Source organism: Hylobates moloch, unplaced genomic scaffold (genome assembly GCF_009828535.3).
Source record: "Hylobates moloch isolate HMO894 unplaced genomic scaffold, HMol_V3 SCAFFOLD_19, whole genome shotgun sequence".
Taxonomy (NCBI): Eukaryota; Metazoa; Chordata; class Mammalia; order Primates; family Hylobatidae; genus Hylobates; species Hylobates moloch.
Window position 1 is genome coordinate 34,054,377 of NW_026652294.1, and position 24,125 is coordinate 34,078,501.

At 44.2% G+C, this 24,125-nt stretch overlaps 1 protein-coding gene across 4 annotated transcripts in view; it reads left to right on the plus strand.

Moving 5' to 3' along the window:
• The window catches only part of SMG6 (SMG6 nonsense mediated mRNA decay factor), a 243,351-nt gene that overhangs the window by 948 nt on the left and 218,278 nt on the right, over positions 1-24,125 (plus strand). For 3 of the 4 annotated variants that reach the window (XM_058430964.1, XM_032138116.2, XM_032138117.2), the window contains 7 exons: positions 2,512-4,267; positions 5,104-5,296; positions 5,784-5,894; positions 10,212-10,318; positions 10,558-10,636; positions 19,793-19,903; positions 20,669-20,881. In XM_058430964.1, the coding sequence (XP_058286947.1) occupies positions 2,517-4,267; positions 5,104-5,296; positions 5,784-5,894; positions 10,212-10,318; positions 10,558-10,636; positions 19,793-19,903; positions 20,669-20,881 (2,565 nt within the window). In that variant the 5' untranslated portion in view covers positions 2,512-2,516. Of the gene's footprint in view, positions 1-2,511; positions 4,268-5,103; positions 5,297-5,783; positions 5,895-10,211; positions 10,319-10,557; positions 10,637-19,792; positions 19,904-20,668; positions 20,882-24,125 lie in introns of those variants that run through there. The other variant, XM_058430965.1, reaches the window with a different exon arrangement.

The following is a 24,125-nucleotide window of genomic DNA, read 5'->3' on the forward strand; positions in this document are numbered from 1 at the left end:
GCTATTTTCTCCCGCTGCTCTAGAAAGTAGTAGGGTAGCTCTCCCCATCCCCCCCACTACCACCAAGTTACAGACTGCCGAGGCGGAGCTATTCTTGGGTTAAACTGCTTTATCTTTGTGGATTTCATGAACCTGCCTTTTAAACTTCTGAAAATAGTGAAGCACTATCCTAAGCCTCAGTCTCTTTTCTTCCCCGTTTTCTTACATCTACAAAAAGTAAATGTACGTGCTGGAGCATATGATTCCTGTTTTGGGCTTGTTTGCATTTATATTTAGAGAGCAATACTAGGATTAAAAACTTTTTTATTGTTGTTGTTATTATTTTTTGAGACGGAGTCTCGCTCTGTCGCCCAGGCTGGAGTGCAGTGGTGCGATTTTTGCTCACTGCAAGCTCCACCTCCCGGGTTCACGCCATTCTCCTGCCTCAGCCTCCCGAGTAGCTGGGACTACAGGCGCCCGCCACCACGCCCGGCCAATTTTTTGTATTTTTTGTAGTGACGGGGTTTCACCGTGTTGGCCAGGATGGTCTGGATCTCCTGACCTCGTGATCCACCCGCCTCGGCCTCCCAAAGTGCTGGGATTACAGGCATGAGTCACCTCTCTCGGCCTATTATTATTTTTTTGAGGCAGGGTCTCACTCTGTCTTCCAGGCTGGAGTGCAGTGGAGGGATCTCAGCTCACCGTAGCCTCCACCTCTTGTGCTCTCAAGTGATCCTGCCACCTCAGCCTTCTGAGTAGCTGGAATTACAGACCACCACCACACCTGGCTATTTTTTGTATATTTTATAGAGACAGGGTTTTGCCATGTTGCCCAGGCTGATCTCGAACTCCTGGCCTCAAGCAGTTGCCGCCTCAGCCTCCCAAAGTGCTGCGATTATAGGCATGAGCTACTGCACCTGGCCTATGCTAGGATTTTATATAGCATTTCATTTGTGTACTTGATAATATTCTCCCGAATTCTGTCACTTTTCCACTGAAATGTTTAGTGGTTACTTTTGATAATGGTAACAGATACTTTTTTAAAAAACCAGATAAGTATCTGTCCGCCGGGCTGGAGTGCAGTGGCGCGATCTCGGCTCACTGCAAGCTCCGCCTCCCGGGTTCACGCCATTCTCCTGCCTCAGCTTCCCCAGTAGCTGGGACTACAGGCGCCCGCCACCACGCCCGGCTAATTTTTTGTATTTTTTGTTGAGATGGGGTTTCACCGTGTTAGCCAGGATGGTCTCGATCTCCTGACCTCGTGATCTGCCCACCATGGCCTCCCAAAGTGCTGGGATTACAGGCGTGAGCCACCGTGCCCGGCCGAGAGTGGTTTCTAAAGTCCTGTATTATTCTTAATTCTTGAGTTCCCATTTCTTGGCATTTTGAGAGTATGTCACAATCTTTCCATCAGCATCCAGGGAAAGTTTCCTTATGGAACTTTTTTCTAATCATAATTCCATCATCACAGTAGCAGTTAGTGTCAGTATTCTAGTATGATAGTCTGAGCAGTATTTTGGTAACTCTGCGAGCTACTGTTAGTGAGTTGGTGAGGATGGGTGAAATTGAAGAATGTGAAAGGAACTGCTTGCTGTTTAATTCACCAGCAGGTATGTTATTTGGTAATTGGTATCTTGAAGAAGAGAATCATCCTGGTCATGTTTAAAGACTAGAGTTGCATTTTTTTTCTCCAGAGATGTCCAGGACTGATAATTGTTATAATACCCCCCTTTTTCTCCTTTTTTACTTTTCCCCCCTGCTGTTATGTTAAAAGAACTTAGCCACCCAGGAAAAAGTTAGAGGCAGAAGAAGAGGCTGAGGTGGATTCACAGGCTCTATAGATAGAGAACAGTGTAGTGCTGAAAAGGTTATAGAGATCTTTTTTTTTTTTTTTTTTTTGAGACGGAGTCTTGCTCTGTCCCCCAGGCTAGAGTGCAGTGGCGCGATCTCGGCTCACTGCAAGCTCCGCCTCCCGGGTTCACGCCATTCTCCTGTGTCAGCCTCCCGAGTAGCTGGGACTACAGGCGCCCGCCAACACTCCTGGCTAATTTTTTTGTATTTTTAGTAGAGATGGGGTTTCACCGTGTTAGCTAGGATGGTCTCGATCTCCTGACCTCGTGATCCGCCCGCCTCGGCCTCCCAAAGTGCTGGGATTACAGGCGTGAGCCACCACGCCTGGCCTTATAGAGATCTTTTGTTCTGACAATAATGAGGTAGTTAGGGGTCTTGGATTTCTGAATAGGACTTGGATAACACATAAGGAGATGAGTTCCCCCATTTCTCTTACCCAAGTGTAGGTAGCCCCAACACAGTTAGGTCCTTAGCCTTGTGAACTGTCGAACAAGTGTCGTAAACCCAGAATTTCTGCTTCTACAGAAATGTCCTTCTTTGCCTACCGATATTAGCATTTGGATGTGTAATTCTTGCTCGACTTTTTTTGTTACTTAACCAGAATGACAGTCTTTCCCCTATCTTCCTTCTTTATTCTTATCTTCTACCTTTCCCTCCCAAACTCTTTCCCTGACATAACAGAAAACATGAAGGAATTAAAGGAGGCCAGGCCACGCAAAGATAACAGGCGTCCAGATCTGGAAATCTATAAGCCTGGCCTTTCTCGGCTAAGGAACAAGGCTAAAATCAAGGAACCCTCTGGGAGTGAGGAATTCAAAGATGAAATCGTTAATGACCGAGATTGCTCTGCTGTTGAAAATGGTATACAGCCCGTTAAAGATGTCTGCAAGGAACTGAACAACCAACAGCAGAATGGTCCTATAGACCCAGAAAATAATCGGGGACAAGAATCCTTTCCTAGGACTGCTGGACAAGAGGATCGTAGTCTAAAAATTATCAAAAGAACAAAGAAACCAGACCTGCAGATCTATCAGCCTGGACGACGTTTGCAGACTGTTAGCAAAGAATCAGCCAGTCGGGTGGAGGAGGAAGAAATCCTCAACCAGGTAGAACAATTGAGAGTAGAGGAAGATGAGTGTAGGGGAAATGTTGCGAAAGAGGAAGTTGTGAATAAACCAGACAGGGCTGAGACAGAAAAGAGCCCAGGTGGTGACAGAGTAAGGGCTGCAAAGGGAGAAAAAGGAAAGAGGATTGAAAGGGAGGGGATGAGGAAAACCAATGATGACCTGGCCCAGGGGAAGCCAGGTTCTGCAAAGCGCTACTCCCGCTCAGACAAACGAAGGAATCGCTACCGCACGTGCAGTACCAGCTCAGCTGGCAGCAACAACAGCGCTGAGGGAGCTGGCCTGACTGATAATGGATGTCGCCGCCGCCGACAGGATAGGACCAAGGAGAGGCCACGACTGAAGAAGCAAGTGTCTGTGTCCTCAACCGATTCCTTAGATGAGGACAGAATTGATGAGCCTGATGGATTAGGACCCAGGAGAAGTTCAGAAAGGAAGAAACATTTAGAAAGAAACTGGTCTGGCCGTGGGGAGGGCGAGCAGAAAAGCAATGGTAAAGAAAATCGAGGCACTCTTCGTGTCACTTTTGATGCAGAAGCCATGAACAAAGAGTCTCCCGTGGTGAGGTCAGCCAGGGATGATATGGATAGAGGAAAGCCTGACAAAGGCTTGAGCAGTGGGGGCAAAGGCTCTGAGAAGCAGGAGTCCAAAAACCCAAAACAAGAACTTCGGGGTCGTGGTCGTGGCATTCTGATTCTGCCTGCCCATACCACCCTATCTGTCAATTCAGCAGGTTCTCCAGAGTCCGCACCTTTGGGACCTCGGCTTTTGTTTGGATCTGGTAGTAAGGGACCTCGGAGTTGGGGCCGTGGAGGCACCACACGCCGATTGTGGGACCCAAACAATCCTGATCAGAAACCTGCTCTAAAGACTCAGACGCCCCAGCTACATTTCTTGGACACTGATGATGAAGTCAGCCCTACATCTTGGGGTGACTCACGCCAGGCTCAAGCATCTTACTATAAGTTTCAAAACTCTGACAACCCCTATTATTACCCCCGGACACCAGGCCCTGCCTCCCAGTATCCCTATACGGGCTATAACCCTCTACAGTACCCAGTGGGCCCTACGAATGGTGTGTACCCAGGGCCTTACTACCCAGGCTACCCGGCTCCGTCAGGACAGTATGTATGTAGCCCTCTACCTGCCAGCACCATGAGTCCCGAGGAGCTAGAGCAGCATATGAGGAATCTGCAGCAGCAGGAGCTGCACAGGCTTCTCCGGGTGGCTGACAACCAGGAACTGCAGCTCAGCAACCTGCTCTCCAGGGACCGCATCAGTCCGGAGGGCCTGGAGAAGATGGCGCAACTCAGGTACGATGTGGTCTATTCTGGCTGAAGGGAAATGGGGATCAGCCGGAGGTGTATAGATTCCTATGGCTGAGGAAGGTAGAAACTTTTTAGCTGAGCCACTGGGTATTACCTCCTTTTCACTTTAAGGGAAGGGCAGTTGGAAACAGAAGTTTTATTTCTAGTCTTTTTTTTTTGAGACGGAGTCTCACTCTGTCGCCCAGGCTGGAGTGCAGTGGCACGATCTTGGTTCACTACAAACTCCGCCTCCTGGGTTCACACCATCCTCCTGCCTCAGCCTCCCAAGTAGCTGGGACTACAGGCGCCCCCCACCACGCCCGGCTAATTTTTTGTATTTTTACAGAGACGGAGTTTCACCTTGTTAGCCAGGATGATCTCGATCTCCTGACCTCGTGATCCGCCCACCTCGGCCTCCCAAAGTGCTGGGATTACAGGCATGAGCCACTGCACCCGGCCCTATTTCTAGTCTTAGAAATGATTATGCATCCTACTTTTTCTTTAAGAAAAAATTATCTTTAAGGGTTCATGGAATCTTGAAATGGAAAAAGACTTTCTAGAATGCCAAGAAATGAACAACATATAACTTGCAGTGAAGATCTTATTTCAGTTGTTAAATTTAGGTGAAGACATATGGGGAAAAACTATTTTCCTAGACACAACTATCTTTAGAATGACATTCTGCTCTGCAGAATGGAAACCGGAGTGAGTAGTATACCTACCTGGTCACACTTTTTTATTTCCTGCCAGGGGAGGTGGTTAATTTGCAGGAATCTCAAAACTTGAGTCTAGCTTTTTCTGTGGTGTATTTGGAGCTGGAAGTTGCCTGTATTTTATTCCAGAGCTGAACTGCTGCAGCTATATGAGCGCTGTATTCTATTAGACATTGAGTTCTCTGATAATCAGAATGTGGATCAGATCCTGTGGAAGAATGCTTTCTATCAGGTGATTGAGAAGTTCAGGCAACTTGTCAAGGATCCGAATGTTGAGAACCCAGAACAGATTCGGAACAGACTCTTGGAGCTCTTGGATGAGGTAAACTGTCATCTTTTTGTCCTCAGGATAAAGGCTTCAGCATTCTGTAGTTATGATGGATTTTTACTACCTGAAATACTGTGTTTTAGAACAGAATATCGACAAAAAAACTGCCCTTTTCTTGAGTTCTGAGCCTGTCCTACACCAGTTGCTTCCTTGGGACCGTAAATTATTGGCAGTTGAAGTTTTGAGGTTGAAAGCTTTCTGAATGCCTTGGCCTAAAACAGAGAGAATGAGAATGTGTATGTATGTGTTTGTGTGGAGAGTGTGTGTGTGTGTGTTCATGTGGTCATATCTTTAAAACCATGGAGGCTTCGACTGTGAATTTGTCTTGTGCTCAAATTGGTGGCCACTGAATATTGTGCGTGCCTCCCTTTAGGATGTGTGAACATTAGCAGAACTGTGAAAGGGTTGTCTGCCCCGGTTTTTGGTGGATAGGTTGGATTAGAATAGATTGATTCAGTCATTTCTTTTTTTCTTTTTATAGGGTAGTGACTTCTTTGATAGTTTGCTTCAGAAGCTGCAGGTTACTTACAAGTTCAAACTGGAAGACTACATGGATGGTCTTGCCATTCGCAGCAAACCATTACGCAAGACAGTAAGCTACCTTCTTTATTTATCTTACATTTTCATTCATTTAGTAAGCATTTATCTAGTGTTAGGTGTGTGCTAGACACTGTACTGGGTGTTGAGGATAAAAGAATGAAAGGTACTGTTCAGTGCAGGGACAGATAGATTAAACCAACAATTGTAATGTCATATGTACTGTGGTAATGGTATATAGCAGTGCTCCCCAGCCAGCCTGCCTTTCTCTCTCTCTCTCTCTCTCTCTCTTTTCTTTCTTTCTTTCTTTTCTTTTTTTTTTTTTTTTTTTCGTTTTTTGAGCTGGAGTTTCATTCTTGTCACCCAGGCTGGAGTGCAGTGCTTTGATCTTGGCTCACTATAATCTTCAACCTCTGCCTCCCGGGTTTAAGGGATTCTCCTCTGTCAGTCTCCCGAGTAGCTGGCATTACAGGTGCCCACCACCAAGCCTGGCTAATTTTTGTATGTTTTGTAGAGACGGGGGTTTCATCATGTTGCCCAGGCTGGTCTCGAACTTCTGACCTTCAGTGAGCCACCCGCCTCAGCCTCCCAAAGTGCTGGGATTGCAGGCACGAGCCACCGGGCCCGGCCAGTCCCTAGCCTTTTTGGCACCGGGGACTGGTTTCGTGGAAGACAGTTTTTCCATGGACGGGGGTGTTGGGGCATTAGATTCTCATGAGGAGTGCACAGCCCAGGTCCCTCGCATGCTTACTTCACAATAGGGTTTGCCCACCTGTGAGAACTAATACCACCGCTGATCTGACAGAAGGTAGAGTTCAGGTGGTGATGCTCGCCTGCCCACTGCTCAGACCAGAGACTGGTACCAGTCTGCAGCCTGGGGTTTGGGGACCCCTGGTATAGAGTGTTGAAGGGCCATACGGAGAAGTGAATCTAACTTAGTCTGGTGGGGCCAAGGAAGGCTTCTTGGAGATTGTCAAGCTGAGTTTTGAAACATGACTAGAAGTTTGAAGGTGGGAGGGGCAGTTTAGATAGAGGGTCCAGCAAAAGAGAACCAGGCATCGTTGGGAGAGTGCAAGAAGTTCAGTATGCTGGTGTTTGTGTGTGGAGGGGGGCTATTGTAGGTGGAAAAGCTAATGAAGTGGGAAGCGACTAGGTCATAAACTCTCTTATCCTATGCTGAAGAGTTTGGACTTCATTCTGAAAGCACTGGGGAACCATTAATTGATTTTTTAGTAAATGGATAAGGTAGATTTGTTCTTAGAACCAGTCACTTGGGCAAATTGGTGAGTTTGGATGGGAGCTGGGCAAGAGTGGAGATAGAGGAGTCAGGTTGTAGGTTGAACTAAGATAGAGGTCGTGGAGATGGGAAAGAGAAGACAGATTGGAAAGAAAGAAAGGAAATAGAATGGAATTGTTGACTGATTCGGTGTGAGGGATGAGATTGGAGGCGTGAAGAGTCTGAATCATCTCCCAGCTGGTAGTCCAGGGGAGTGGCTGCAAAGGAAGAGATTGGTTCAGGTTTGGATATGCTGAGGTGGAGGTGTGTGTATTACAGGAACTTGAAAATGAACAAATGAATATTGTGGTCTCTCTGGAGGTCAGGAGAAAGCTGGGCTGGTGATATAGATTCATGAGTCATCATGATACAGGTGGTGGTTGAAGCAAAAGTTGGGGTACTGGGAAGGCTGGCCAGAGATGGGGGTTACATTTCAAGGTGGGGATAGGTAAAATTGTCAAGTGCAATGGAGCTGTCAAATGTTAAGATTACTAAAAAGTGTCAGTTGGATTGGATGAACTTATCAAGAGTTAATTTAGTTGGGGAGACTGGAAGCCAGATTGTAGTGAAGAGAGATAAAGCAGTAGAGATTGTGAGAGAGTAATATAGACCATTCTTTTAAGCATCTTGGCTGCGAAGGCAAGGAGGGAAGACAGCTAAAAGAACATAGGGTTCTAAGAGAAGGTTTTGTTGTTCTTTGTTTTTCGTTTTTTTTTTTTTTTTTTTGTCTGTACCACGCCTGGCCAGTTTTTAAGATTGGAAAGTTGAGCATGTTTAGGAAGCAGTTAGAGATTCATTAGAGAAAGCAGCGTGATTTATGGAGCAGAGGCTTCCTCTTGCCTTTTTGCTCCTTCTACTACATACGCACTTTCTTACTGATGGACAGATGTTTTTGGCTGGGCACAGTGGCTCACTCCTTAATCCCAGCCCTTTGGGAGGCCAAGGCAGGCAGATCACCTGAGGTCAGGAGTTTGAGACCAGCCTGGCCCAACATGGTGAAACCCCATCTCTACTAAAAATACAAAAATTAGCTGGGTGTGGTGGTACATGCCTGTAGTCCCAGCTACTCAGGAGGCTGAGACAGGAGAATCGCTTAAACCCGGGAGGCAGTGGTTGCAGTGAGCCAAGACTGCGTTATTGCACTCTAGCCTGGGCAACAAAGTGAGACTGTATCTCAAAAAAAAAAAAAAAAAAATGATGTTTATTGAGTTCCTCTTACATGCTTGGTGGTATTTTAGGCAGAGGCAATTCAGTGCAGATTGAAAAAAAAACCGTGCTCCTGTTTCTTGGAGTTTAGTGTTTGGGGGTGAGTACAGACATTGGATGAGTAATTGCTGATGGAGTGACTTTTGCCAAGGATGTTGGGGGTGTATACTGTAAAGGGTTAACCTAGTTTTAAAGAATCCAGGGAGACTGAGAAAATCATAGTTAAACTAACGCTGAAGGCCGAAAGTATCAGCCAGGTGAAGGTGTATGTGTAGATGCAAGGAGAGGAGCATTCTAGGGGAGGAGGATAATATACTTAAAGGCCCTGAAGTGGAAAACAGCGTGGTGTGTTAGGGGAACTGAGGAGTCTGGTCTGACTGAGGTACAGAAAGTGACTGGGAATATGGTGCTGATGAGGTAAGCAGAGGCTCGATCGTCCAGGACTTCATGCTGAGGATGACGGTGAGCCTTTGAAAGAGTTTGTTTTGTTTTGTTTTTCTCTCCTACCAAGATGACAAAGTGGATGTAGTATGGAGGCATAATCAGTTCTCTTTGTGCTTTATCAGTTAAATATGGAGGATTTTTAACACCTTTGGGGATGTTCATTCATAGAATTTGTGGAACAGTTAGGACTTAGAGGGTATGTGATACGTAGTGATTATAACTTTGCTGAGGTACAAATTTGAGTTACGTGCTAGGTAGGAGGTTAATGTGCAGTAGCCATTTCGCTTAGTGAGTGTGCCTTCTTGAGGTGTCAATATCTTCTTCTCAATGAAGCTTTGTTCTTTATTCAGTGATACGTTAACTTCTTTTGTGTGGAGTGGAGTGGAATTATATTGTGTGCTGTGAGGTGGTGTTCCTTAGGGAGATATTTTGGTGGACACACGTCTTGGGATTGGTTTACTCTGTTTTCTGAGTGACAGATGCTAAGCCAATCAGTGAGAAAACACATAGCACTGCACAGTGTGTGGCACGTTGTTAATGTTTGATAAAGGACAATTTATTGTTTTAGCTGAAGGTAGTGTAATGCCGTGGTACAATTCAGTGATGTTAACAGTTTGAAGAAAGACTATAATGATGGCAAAAAAAGAACAGAGTGGCTGGGTGTGATGGCTCACGCCTGTAATCCCAGCACTTTGGGATGCTGAGGCAGGCAGATGGATCACTTGAGGCCAGGAGTTTGAGACCAGCCTGGGCAACATGGCGAAACCCTGTCTCTATTAAAAATAAAAAAATTAGCCAGACATGGTGGCGCATGCCTATCATCCCAGTTACTCAGGAGGCTGAGGCACAAGAATCACTTGAGCTCAGGAGGTGGAGGTTGCAGTGAGCCGAGATCGCGCCACTACACTCCAGCCTGGGCAACAGAGTGAGACTCTGTCTCAGAAATTATTAGGGGGAAAAAAAAGAACAGAGTAAACAATTGTCTTCATATTTGTATATCTCTTTATAGTTTATAAAATATTTTTACATTTATTTCCTCCAGTTACCCTATAGAGTAGTTATTTTTACATTCAGGTGAAGAAACTGAGTCCCAGAGCATCTCAAAGACTTCCTTGAGATCCAGCACTATTCCATAGAGTCAGGTCTCCTGACTACTAATATCAAAATGTTTTCTTTCATTTGCCTGGAACTCAAGAATTACCCTCTCTCTTTCTCAGTAAATTTTGTATCACACTGCTGACTGTTTTTTTGGTAGTCAGGTTTAGGCTGAAAACTTTATAGTTGTGTTTTTTTTGGTAGTCAGGTTTAGGCTAAAAACTTTATACTTTGTTGAGGACCGCTAGTGCCTTACCAGTGCTACATTGTCATTTTCACCCCATCCCTGTCCTTTGAGGGTTGAAGTTAGTGTTTCTTGGCTTTTCTACTAACTGATTGTTTTTCCTGAAGGTAAAATATGCCTTGATCAGTGCCCAACGATGCATGATATGCCAAGGAGATATTGCTAGGTACCGGGAGCAAGCCAGTGATACAGCGAACTATGGGAAAGCACGCAGGTACTTTTACCTCCACTTCGTTATTTCTCTTCCTTATGTGGCTCTAAGCTAAGCCTTACTAAGAGCAGTAGGCCATATGGGTGTTGTACAGGTGTCCCTATTGGTCCCTGTAGTCATGCCTTACTACTCCAAGGTTACATCTAACACTCTACCTTATGTTTTAAGTATTAGGGCTATCAGGATGAATTGGGAAAAAGCTAATCTGGAACTAGCATTTTCTTATTGTTTTTCTGTTCTAGTTGGTACCTGAAGGCCCAGCACATTGCTCCCAAGAATGGGCGCCCCTATAACCAGTTGGCTTTGCTGGCAGTGTATACGGTAAGAAATCCTGTGGACAGGGGAGAAGTGCTTTGCAGGAAGTATCTTACAATGTGGAGTTTGATAGTATCAGTTCCTGGAGCTTCATTTCATCTCATCACTGTAGCCCAAAGAATATCCCCTCAAACTCCTTTTGTTACGGTTACTCTCAGAATTAAGTTGTCAGGGATTCCTCACTTCACTTAACTCTGTACTTCGTCTATCCACTTACCACTGCACTTAAATTCCTGAGGGAATGCTCATGCTCCAGCTAAACACCATTCTTTGTTTCTGACCAGAGCTTCCTCTCTGAATTTTGTCTTGATTCTCTTCCCTTTCTGTTAAACTAGGCAACTCATTCTAGAAGAAAAATAAGGTTTACTTCTCTCCCTTAAAGTTTTCACCTAGCTCTAAGTAGTGAGATCTTTGCTTCCTTTCCCTAGATCCTGTTACTTCTTTTAACTTTTTATCTAAGGTGCCTCCTTAGCAGAAGCACAGTAAGCACCAGATTGTACCTCTCTAGGTCTAATCATTGTGCTCTAAATATGTCTCTAATGGAGAAGCGGGCCTTGGGAGCTGAGAGAGCTCCTAGGGAGAAAGCTGAATTCAAGGGGGAAAGTGGGGACCAGTGGTAGGGACCAGTGGTAGGTACCAGAGGTTCCATCATAAGAAGCAAGTAAGATGCTCATTAGCAAGGAGAAAATTTTCTTTTCTTTTTTTTTTTTTTTTTAGAGAGGCAGGGTCTTGCTCTGTCACCCAGGCTGGAGTGCAGTGACACAAACTCCTGGCTCAGGTGATCCTCCTGCCTCAGCCTCCCAAGTAACTGGGACTACAGGCACACACTACTGCACCCAGATAACAAAAAGTATTTTTCTGTAGAGACGGGGTATTGCTTTGTTGCCCAGGCTGGCCTCAAATGCCTGGTCCCAAGTGATCCTCCAGCCTCAGCCTCCCAAGCAAATTCTTAATAATCATGGTTTGAAATAGTTGATTAAGTAATGTGGTTTACTGAAACACTTCTTTCAAAATTTGTTGAATCTCTCCTGTTTTTACCTCTGTCTTATTCTCTGTGATGGGTTTATGTGATTTTTTTTTCCCGCCCCTCTTTGCAGCGTTATTTTTTCTTCCCCTTTTCTCTATATCCATCTTTTCCTTATTCCTTGTGATCATTGAACGAAATGTTAATTAGAAAATACAGTTAACCATCACCTTTATCTAGTGTCAGAACATTTTCTTTTTTTTTTTTTTTGAGATGGAGTCTCGCTCTTTCGCCCAGGCTGGAGTGCCGTGGCGCAATCTCGGCTCACTGCAAACTCTGCCTCCCGGGTTCACGCCATTCTCCTGCCTCAGCCTCCCGAGTAGCTGGGACTACAGGCGCCCGCCACCACGCCCGGCTGATTTTTTATATTTTTAGTAGAGACGGGATTTCACCGTGTTAGCCAGGATGGCTACGATCTCCTGACCTTGTGATCCACCCACCTTGGTCCCCCAAAGTGCTGGGATTACAGGCGTGAGCCACCGCGCCCGGCCTAGTGTCAGAACATTTTCATCACCCCAAAGGAGACCTGATACTTATGCTTTCCATCCCTCCCTCCCCTCAGCTCCTGACAACCACTAGTCTGATTTCTGTCTCTGTATCTTTACCTATTCTGGATGTCTCACATAAATGGGATCATATAACGTATGACTTTTTGCAGTTCTCTAATGATACACGATGTTGAGCATCTTTTCATATGCTTGCCATCTACATATCTTATTCAGTGAGGTGTTCAGATCTTTTGGCGCCCCTCTCCCCCACTTTTTTGCCCATTTTAAAAATTGAGTTTTTCCCTTATTTAAGAGTTCTTTGTATATTTTGGTTACAAATCCTTTATCAGGTGTGTGTTTTGCATCTGTTTTCTTCCAGACTGTGGCTTGGCTTCGCATTCTTCAGCAGTGTCTTTTGCAGAGCAGTAGTTTTAAATTTTAATGAAATCCATCTTACCAGTTATTTCTTTCATGGGTTATGCTTCTGGTGTTTTATTTAAGAAGTCTTCAAACCCACGGCTAACTTAATGTGTTATTTTCTAGGAGTTGTATAGTTTTATGTTTTACATTTAGGTCTGTAATACATTTTGAGTTAATTTTTGTGAAAAGTGTAAGGTTTGTGTATAGATTTATTGATGCAGGTGGATATACAGTTGTTCTAGCACCATTTGTTGAAATGACTGTCCTTTCACCATTGAATTGCCTTTGCTCCTTTGTCAAAGACCAGCTGACTATATTTGCATGACTTTATTTCTGGCCTCTCTGTTGATCTATTTCTCTGTTCTTTGGTCAGTACCACACTGTCTTGGTTCCTGTAACTTTATTTATGTCTTGAAGTTCAGTAGTGTCAATCTTCCACCTTTGTTTTTCAGTATTGTATTGGCTATTCTGGATCTTTTGCCTTCCCATGTAAACTTTAGAATCAGTTTGTTGATATCCATAAACCTAGTGAGTATTAAGTGATAACTCATTGTGGTTTTTTATTGGATTCTCCTAGCAACTAATGATGTGCATCTTTTCATGTGCTGATTTGCTATTGGGAGAAATATCTATTTCATTGCTCATTGAGAAAAATTTTAATTACATATATATATATGTAATAATAATTATTATTTTCTTTTGAGATGGAGCCTCGCTCTGTTGCCCAGGCCAGAGTGCAGTGCTGCAGTAGTCTCGGCTTACTGTAACCTCCGCCTCCTGGGTTCAAGCTCTTCTCCTGCCTCAGCCTCCAGGGTAGCTGGGATTACAGGTGCACACCACCACCCCCTGCTAATTTTTTTGTATTTTCAGTAGAGATGGGGTTTCACTATGTTGGCCAGGCTGGTCTTGAACTCGTGACCTCAAGTGATCCACCTACCTCAGCCTCACACTGGGATTATATGCGTGAGCCACCGCACCTGGCAATTTTTTAAAATTTTAATTGTAAAATAATCATAAAATGTATCCTCTTACCCATATATATATGTGTGTATATGTATTTAAGAGATAGGATCGCACTCTGTCAGCTAGGCTGGAGTGCAGTGATACAATCATAGCTCACTGCAGTCTTGACCTCCTGGGCTCAAGTGATCCTCTTGCCTTAGCCTCCTGATTGGCTGGGACTACAGGCACACACCACCATACCCAGGTAATATTTTGATTTTTTGTATAGACAAGATCTCACTCCGTTGCCCAGGCAGGTCTTGGAACTCCTGGCCTCAAGCAATCCTCCTGCGGTGGCCTCCCAAACTGCTGAGATTACAGGCATGAGCCGCTGCTCCCAGTCACTTAATTTATTTTTATTTATTTATTTATTTATTTTGAGGCAGGGTCTCACTTTGTCACCCAGGCTGGAATACAGTGGCATGACCTCAGTTCACTGCAGCCTCGACCTCCCAGGTTCAAGCTATTCTCCTGCCTCAGCCCCCCAAATAGCTGCAACTATAGGTACCCACCACCACATCTGGCTAATTTTTTTTTTTTTTTTTTTTTGAGACAGAGTCTCGCTGTGTTGCCCAGGCTGGAGTGTAGTGGTGCGATCTTGGCTCACTGCAAGCTCCGCCTCTCGGGTTCACGCCATTCTCCTGCCTCAGCCTCCCGAGTAGCTGGGGCTACAGGCGCCCGCCACCACACTCAGCTAATTTTTTGTATTTTTAGTAGAGACAGGGTTTCACCGTGTTAGCCAGGATGGTCTCAATCTCCTGACCTCGTGATCCACCCACCTCGGCCTCCCAAAGTGCTGGGATTACAGGCGTGAGCCACCGCACCCGGCTGCTCACACCTGGCAAATTTTTTTATTTTTTGTAGAGACGGAATTTCGCCATGTTATCCAAGCTGGTCTTGAACTTCTGAGCTCCTAAGTGATCTGCCCACCTCAGCCTCTCAAAGTGCTAGGATACAGGTGTGAGCCACCAGCCCTGCCTATCTTACCCACTTTTTTTTTTTTTTTTTTTATTGACAGAAGGTCTCTGTCACCCAGGCTGGAGTGCAGTGGCCTGATCTTGGCTCACAGCAACCTCTGCCTCCCAGGCTCAAGTGATCCTCCCACCCCAGCCTCCCAAGTAGCTGGGACCACAGGCACATGCCACCCCACTTGGCTAAATTTTTTGTGTTTTTGGTAGGGATTTCGTTTCACTATGTTGCTCAGGCTGGTCTTGAACTCCTGACTTCAAGCTAGCCACCTGCCTCAGCCTCCCAAAGTGCTGGGATTACAGACATGAGCCACCGCTCCCAGGCTGTCTAGCTCTTTTTCTTTTTTTTTGAGATGGAGTCTTGCTCTGTGGCCCAGGCTGGAGTGCAGTGGCATGATTTTGGCTCACTGTAACCTCCACCTCCCGGGTTCAAGTGATTCTCCTGTCTCAGCTTCCTGAGTAGCTGGGACCACAGGCTTATACCACCACCCCTGGGTAATTTTCGTATTTTTAATGGAGACGGGGTTTCGCCATGTTGGCCAGGCCGGTCTCGAACTCCAGACCTAAGGTGATCTGTCCACCTTGGCCTCCGAAAGTGCTGGGATTACAGGCGTGAGCCACCGTGCCCAGCCTGTCTTACCCATTTTTAAGTGTAGCTTCAGTGGCATTAAGTGCATTCATATTGTAGTGTAACCAATCTCCAGAATGCTCTTCATTTTACAAAACTGAAACTCCGTGTCTATTAAATAACAGCTCCCACTTCTCTCTTCGCACAACCTCTGCAACTACCCTTCTGCTTTCTGTCACCATGAATTTGGCTACTCTAGGTACCTCATCTAAGTGGAATTATACAGTATTTGTCCTTTTGTGACTGGCTTATTTCACTTAGCTTAGGTCCTCAGAGTTCATCCATGTTGTAGCATGTGTCAGGATTTCCTCCTTTTGGAGGGTGAATTATATTTCATTGTGTATATATACCACATTTTATATGTGCACTCATCCATTGATGGATACTTGGATTGCTTCCATCTGTTGGCTATTGTGAATAATGCCGCAGTGAACATGGGTGTTCAGATAAAATCTCTTCAAGACCCTGCTTCCAATTCTTTGGGTACATACCCAGAAAACGAATTACTAGATCACATGGTAATTCTGATTTTAGTTTTTTAGAACAACCATATTATTTTCCATAGCAGCTACACCATTTTACATTCCAACCAACAGCATGCAAGGCTTCTGATTTCTCCACTTTCTTGCCAACACTTGTTATTTTCTGCTTTTCTTTTTTTTTTTTTTTTTTTTTTTTTTTTTTTTTTTTTTTTTTTTTTTGAGACGGAGTCTCGCTCTGTCACCCAGGCTGGAGTGCAGTGGCGCAATCTCGGCTCAGTGCAAGCTCCGCCTCCCGGGTTTACGCCATTCTCCTGCCTCAGCCTCTCCGAGTAGCTGGGACTACAGGCGCCCGCCACCGCGCCCGGCTAATTTTTTGTATTTTTTAGTAGAGACGGGGTTTCACCGTGGTCTCGATCTCCTGACCTCGTGATCCGCCCGCCTCGGCCTCCCAAAGTGCTGGGATTACAAGCGTGAGCCACCGCGCCCGGCTATTTTCTGCTTTTCTGATAGTAGCCATTGTAATGGTGGTGAGGTGATATCAAATTATGGTTTTAATTTATGTTTCCCTAATGATTAGCATTTTTTCATATGCACATTGATCATTTGCATATCATCTTTGGAGAAATGTCTATTCAAGTCCTTTGTCCATTTAAAAATTGTTATTTTATCTTTTGTGTTGTCAAGATGTATGAGTTCTTTATATATTCTGGATGCTAGACCTTTATTAGATATATAATTTGCAAACATTTTCTTCCATTTTGTGGATTGTCTTTTCATTCTGTTGAGAATATCTTTTGATGCACAAGTGTTTTTTAATTTTGTTGAAGTCCAGTTTATCTTTTTTCTTTTGTTCTTTGCACTTTCGATGTCATAGCTATGAAACCATTACCAAATCCAAGGTTTAGAAAATTTACCTCTACATTTTCTTCTAAGAGTTTTAGACTTTTACCTCTTATATTTAGGTCTTTGATTAATTTTAGGTTAATTTTTATATATAGTATGAGGTAAAGGTCCAACTTCATTCTTTTACACGTGGTTATTACATTCTCTCAGCACCATTTGTTGAAGAGACTGTTCTTTCTTCATTGAATGGTCTTGGTTCCCTTGTCAAAAGTCACTTTATATGTGGGTTTGTTTCTGAACTCTCAGCTTTCTTCCATTGATTTATATGTCATTCCTCATGCCAGTACCACAGCTGTTTTATTTACTGTAGGTTTGTAGTAAGAAAAATTGGGAAATGTGAGTCCCCTAACTCTGATTTTTTTTTTTTTTCCCAAGACTGTTTTGGCCATTTGAGGTCCCTTGTAATTACATATGGATTTTAGGATCAGCTTTTTCATTTTTGCAAAATCATTGGAATTTTGATAAGGTTGCACTGAATCTGTAGATTGCTTTGGGAAGTATTGCTATCTTCAAAATATTAAGCCTTCTAATTCATGAACACAGGGTGTCTTTTCATTTACTTTGTTCTTTAATTTCTTTTAACCCTGTGTATAATAAGTTTTGCACTTCCTTGGTTAAATGTATTCCTAAGTATGTCATTCTTTTTGATGCTTTTGCAAAAGGAATTGTTTTCTTTTTTTTCTCTCTCTCTTCCTGTTTTTTTAGACAGGGTCTCGGCCAGGTGGGGTGGCTCACACCTGTAATCCCAGCACTTTGGGAGGCTGAGGCGGGTGGATCACTTGAGGTCAGGAGTTCGAGACCAGCCTGGCCAACTTGGTGAAACCTCATCTCTACTAAAAATATAAAAATTAGGCAGGTGTGGCAGCACACACCTGTAGTCCCGGCTACTTGGGAGGCTGAGGCGGGAGAATTGCTCGAATCTGGGAGGTGGAGTTTGCAGTGAGCTGAGATCATGCCACTGCACTCCAGCCTGGACAACAGAGCGAGACTTCGTCTCAAAAAAGAAAAAAAAAAGGAAAAGAGGGTCTCACTATGTTGCCAAGGCTGGTCTTGAACTCCTGGCTTCAAGTGAGTCTCCTCCCTCTGCCTCCCAAAGTGCTGAGATTATAGGCCTGAGCCATTACGCCTAGCCAGAAATTGTTTTCTTAATTTCTTTTTTTCAGATTGCTCATTGCTGGTATATGGAAATGCAACTGAATTTCGTGTGTTGATCTTGTATGTTGCAACTGTGCTGAATTCCCTCAATGGCTTTTTGTCGTTTGAATTAAATTTTCTTTTTTTTTTTTTTTGAGACGGAGTCTGGCTCTGTCACCCAGGCTGGAGTGCAGTGGCACGATCTCGGCTCACTGCAAGCTCCGCCTCCCGGGTTCACGCCATTCTCCTGCCTCAGCCTCTCCGAATAGCTGGGACTACAGGCGCCTGCCACCACGCCCGGCTGATTTTTTTTGTATTTTTAGTAGAGACGGGGTTTCACCGTGGTCTCGATCTCCTGACCTCGTGATCCGCCCGCCTCGGCCTCCCAAAGTGCTGGGATTACAAGCGTGAGCCACCACGCCCGGCCCTAAATTTTCTTTTTCACAGACCTCTGACCTAGATTCGCACTTCCTTCAAGTTCTTTTCCTCTATCCCTCTTTTTTCTGTCTGTCTCCTCTTAGTTGTCTGTTAGCAACATTTTCCCAACTTTTCTGCCAATTCCAATCAGTCAGTCATTCTGTCTCTTCCAATCAGCGAATCTCAGGTATTTATTGAGAACACAACACGTGTACAGTGCTTTGCTAGATGCCAGGAATGATAAAATATTGAGTTGCTTTCTTCCCTGAAAAAAAAAAATGTGTTGAGAAAACAAGTGAGATGTATAGACAGTGATGCAAATTAGACTTGATAAATATGTAATTGATTGTTAGATGCACCATTATCTTCTGTTCCACTAAGAAAAATGCTGCAAATTAAAATAAGACATGACAATAGATACCCATTGTAAGTTGTATCTCTGTTTTGGAAATTTTTTCATATAAAAAAATATTTTATAGAATTAATATAATACAGTCTCAAATCAGGTGAGTAGTGTAGATAGAAATTAGTATGGATTGGAATAATAATAAAAATAGCTACCAATTAACTGTAATGGTGTGCCAAATATTCTGTTAAACTATATGCATTATATAAATTTAATCTTTTTGGGAGCCATATGTTGTAAACATTTCCATTTTGCAAACAAGGAAACCTCTCTAGGTTAACGTGCTGTGTCATACCTAATAAATGCAAGACCCAATTCAGACTCAGGCACTGACCTTAGAACCTGCACCTCTAGCCATGCCAGGTGAATATAAGATAGGAGTTTTGAAGAATGAGTAGACGCTAGGGAGAGAGAGAAGCTAGCATTTTAAATGTATTTTGAAACAGTTATGGAAAACATTGAAAGTGTACATGAAGTTGAAGAAAAAGTGAGAAAGCCTTTTGGATATTCTTTCTGCCTTTGTTTCAATGTTTTCCTTTTTCCTTCTTTCTGACCCACTTCCTTTTTCTTTACTTTTTCTTTTCCCTATTAATTGCTTATAAATAGACTTGCTGAATTTCTTGAATAATATCCATAAAATGTTCAACTCAGCTACTAATTGTTTATTTTAAAAAATTATCAATAACAATGGCAACATCATTGATTAAGTACAGTTAAGTGTGAGACAGTGAACACTTTGTAAACCTGAGGATACTCCTCCATTGGGTATTATTACTCCCATTGTAATTTTGAGGATATAGGAACTCAGGAAGATTATTACATAATAATATAATAATCTTGGAGACTTTTGTCCAAAGTTTCCAAGTCAACTCCTTGATTAGCCAGTATTTGGACCAAGGTCTGTCTGGCTTGTAATTTTGTGACTTCATTATACCATACTGACTCTCTGATAAGAACAGGAAATATAAAGTGAATTGAACATCATGCTTTCTCTAAGAACAAGATGTAATTTCTGTTTATATTTTAAGAGGCTGTTTATTCCTTTCTCTCCTTATGAGTACTTGGTTCTTGGAGCACCTCTGCATGTAAGATACAATACTGTGTAAGAAGAGATCTGTGATGTAATTGCAATGGCTTCTCCCGTGGATAGCATTTCTGATTTTGTTGTTGGGATTCCTCTCAGTTTGGGAGACAGGCTGGGAGAGATGGTAGGGTTTCCTGAGTCAGCTGCCTCTTGCTGGAGTTAGGACGAGAATTGGTTGACTGAATGTCTCTGGCCTCTTTCCACAGAGGAGGAAGCTTGACGCTGTCTATTACTATATGCGCAGTTTAGCTGCCAGCAACCCTATCCTGACTGCCAAGGAGAGCCTCATGAGCTTGTTTGAAGAGACCAAGCGGAAGGTGAGTGGGGATGTGGCAGAACCCTTCCTTCCTCGAATAATGCATTTCCGTGAGTGTTGGTGTGCCCTAGCTCTGCGCACTGGCAGGATGGTAGCCAATGAGATTTATCCATGGTGCAATTATTGCTCAGTGTCTGTGTGTCCTCAGGGAATGACTCCTAGTGTCCTTAAATGGTCCCATCAGACTGTGCTGATGGGTAGTTGGTCAGCCCCTGTGCAGAACAAAACTGTGATCTTCAGGAGAGCTTTCAAGGGGCCCCTGGGTGTACATGTACATGTTCCACAGCATTCAGTCTACAGAATTAATAACTTTATGAGACAAAGCAGATGACACTCTGCTACTTTGGGACTGTGGTACAGTCTTTTTATTGTCAAATAAATACAGGTGAGGTGAGGCTTTTCTCTTTGTAAGCTGAATCTCAGGAGAGTCTGAGCTCATGTGTGTTTTTTGTTTTTGAGATGGAGTTTCGCTCTTGTTGCCCAGGCTGGAGTGCAATGATGCGATCTCGGCTCACTGCAACCTCTGCCTCCCGGATTTGAGTGATTCTCATGCCTCAGCCTCCCCAGTAGCTAGGATTACAGGTGTGCACCACCACACCCAGCTAATTTTGTATTTTTAGTAGAAACAGGGTTTCACTATGTTGGTCAGGCTGGTCTCAAACTCCTGACCTCAAGTGATCCACCTGCCTCGGTGTCTCTAAGTGCTGGGATTACAGGCGTGAGCCACTCCCCAGGCCATGAGCTAATGTGTTTGTATGTTATATAGGCAGAACAGATGGAAAAGAAGCAACATGAGGAATGTGAACTGAGCCCTGACCAATGGCGGAAAGGAAAGAAGTCTACTTTCCGGCATGTTGGAGATGACACCACTCGCCTGGAGATCTGGATTCATCCATCCCATCCACGGTCTTCCCAGGGCACTGAGTCTGGGAAAGATTCTGAGCAAGAGAATGGGCTGGGCAGCCTGAGTCCCAGTGATGTAAGTTCCTGAGAATGATGCAACGAGCCAAACTGGCTCAGTAAGCCTGGGTGCCCTGGTTCATACAGCTGTGAGGCACAGATACTTCCTACTGATTGCAAGGAAGGCAAACCACTCGTGGCTCCCTGATGGTCTTTTCCCTTCTCATGTACGCTTCCTTTATCTTTGTTATGTACTTCCCTCTCTCACCACTATGTGTCACTGCAGAATTTAGTACAAGTAGGATTAGAATTTTTTTTGTTTTGTTTTTTTTTTTTGCTGCTTTTTGTTCAGCGTCATCAACATGATGCTTTACGATTCTATGTGGGATTTTGTACTTATCTTTTCCTCTTGGTTGACCTTATATTCCGAGAACGAACTAAAGTAGCATGGATAGGTCGGTTAGTCTGATTTGTGATCGGCTTTCTTTTTTTTTTTTGAGACGGAGTCTCGCTCTGTCGCCCAGGCTGGAGTGCAGTGGCGCGATCTCGGCTCACTGCAAGCTCCGCCTCCTGGGTTCACGCCATTCTCCTGCCTCAGCCTCTCCGAGTAGCTGGGACTACAGGCGCCCGCCACCAAGCCAGGCTAATTTCTTTTTTTTTTTTTTGTATTTTTAGTAGAGACGGGGTTTCACCGTGGTCTCGATCTCCTGACCTCGTGATCCGCCCGCCTCGGCCTCCCAAAGTGCTGGGATTACAAGCGTGAGCCACCGCGCCCGGCCTTGTGATCGGCTTTCTATGGGATATCCTCTTATAACTCTTGGGCGGGGACTTTTTCCTTTAAGCCAGGAGAAATGACAGTAGAAAATCACAGGCTTGTTTAGAAGATTTCTCCTCTTCATTGACTCAGTAAGTAATTATTGACAGTGTGCCAGTCACTAAAGATACAGTGAACGAGATCTCTTGCTGTCTCAGTGCATTCTAGTGTAGGACACAAGAGACTGAGCAGTGTAATTAATTTTGTTTTTGGGGTACACACCCAGGATATGAGAGCACATAGCCATGGGACCAAAGCAGCCTTTGGTCAATTGAAGTATAAAGAACAAGTAGGAGTTAGCTTGAGAAGGAAAGGGAGGTGGTAAAGTGATTCCCAGGCAAAGGAAATAGCATATGCAAAGGGCTGAGGCTGGCAGGGGGAGAGAGAGCACGGTAGGTGGAAAACTGCAGTGGCTGGTTCATTGCGCCTTAAGGGTAAAATTCACCCAGTGGGTGGTGTAAGCTGGGGCTAGATGTTGAAGGGTCATACGATAAATTATTTGACCTTTATCCTGAAAATAGTAGGGAGCTATTGGATGCTTTAAATAAGGGAATAACATCTGCTCTTCAGAAATACAACCCTGGCTGCTTCGTAAAATGTTTGAAGAGTAAGACTGGAAATAGGAGACAAGGAGGGTGCTGCGGTAGTTCCAAGTGAGATATGAAAAAGACTTGAACCAAGAAATGGCTTTGGAGATGGGAAGAAGTGAACAGACACAAGCCATATTATTACAGTAGAATCCAAAAGACGTGGTTGAACGTGGGGAACTCAGGGAGAAGAAAGAGTCAAGTCTGGTGTGGTGGCTCCCATCTGTAATCCCAGCACTTTGGGAGGCCAAGGCAGGAGGATCGCTGGAGCCTAGGAATTCAGTAGCAGCCTGGGCAACAAAACGAGGCTTCTGTCTCTACAAAAAAAATTTTCAAAATTAGCTGGGCATGGTGATGCGGGCCTCTAGTCCTAGCTACTCAGGAGTCTGAGGCAGGAGGATTGCTTGAGTCCAGGAGTTCAAGGCTATCATGAGCTATGATCCAGCCTAGGTGCCAGAGCAAGACCCTGTCTCAGAAGAGTCAAGAATGAGCCCAAGAGCGTCAAGGCTGCACCACTGCACTGCAGCCTGAGTGATGAGTGAGACTCTGCCTTCCAAAAAATAAATGAATACAATCAAAAACAGGGTCGATCTCTGTTGCTCAGGCCGGAGTGCAGTGATGCGATTGAAATCCTGAGTTCCAGTGATCTTCCTGCCTCAGCCTCCTGAGTTGCTAGGACTATAGGCACATGCCACCACACCCAGCTAATTTTTTGTAGAGATGGAGACTTGCCCTGTTGCCCAGGCTGGTCTCAAACTCCTGGCCTCAGGCAGTCCTCCCGTGGCCTCCCAAAGATCTGGGATTACAGGCACGAGGTGTATCATGTCTGTCCCATTTTATTTCTAATTATACAAATAATAGATGAATATATTTTTGGTAAAAACTTTAAATACTTGTAGGTAGACTACAACGTGGTAATTTGTTTTCTGAGCTATCGATGAAGCTATTTATATATTTTTAGCTTGTACATCATCCTTGGATAACTATTTCCCTTAATTTTCTTTAAATTTAAATCTTTGAGTTTGGGCTTTTCATGTTAGGCTACTAGCCCTTGAAGAAATCTGCAGTTTCTGGCCTGGCACAGTGGCTCACGCCTGTAATCCCAGCACTTTAGGAGGCCAAGGCGAGCAGGTCACTTGAGGTCAGGAGTTCGAGACCAGCCTGGCCAACATGGTGAAACCCTGTCTCTATTAAAAATACAAAAAAATTAGCTGGGTGTGCAGTGCACTCCTGTAATCCCAGCTACTTGGGAGGCTGAGGCAGGAGAGTTGCTTGAACCCGGGAGGCGGAGGTTGCAGTGAGCCGAGATCGTGCCACTGCACTCCAGCCTGGGCAAAGAAGGCAGACTTTGTCTCAAAAAAAAAAAAAAAAAAAAGAAATCTGCAGTTTCATAACTTTTCATTTATCTAGCCAGGAAACCACACTGCCATTTTTACCTGCTTTCTCAGGCCCAACTTAGCTTCCTATATTTTTTTTTTTCTCTCACAGTAGGTCCCAAGAGCTTAGCTTGCTTTCTGTGTTCCTTGGAACACACACATTGATAAGAAGTAAGCATTGAGGATAGAGAAATTAAAATAACCAAAAATGATTTTTAACTTCAAAGAGCACTTGGTCATGTGAGGAAGACATAGGTGTGTCATTATAGTTCTGTGTGGTAAGTACTGTGATAAAGGCAAGCATGAGAGGCTTCGGGAGCATGCAATTTGAACACCTAATCCAGTCATGGTTAGGGAAGGCTGGGGCGAGGCCGCATTTTGCAGCTTAAAGATGATGTAAAGGCATTTCTCCATGGAGGCACAAAAATGTGGATGAGGCATGGAGGCTTCAGGAACTGCGAGTAGTTCAGTATGGCTGGAGTCTATAGTGTGAGAAGTTCTTCTGTGAGTGACTTGAGTCATGCTTGACATGTTCCTTTCCTCTGT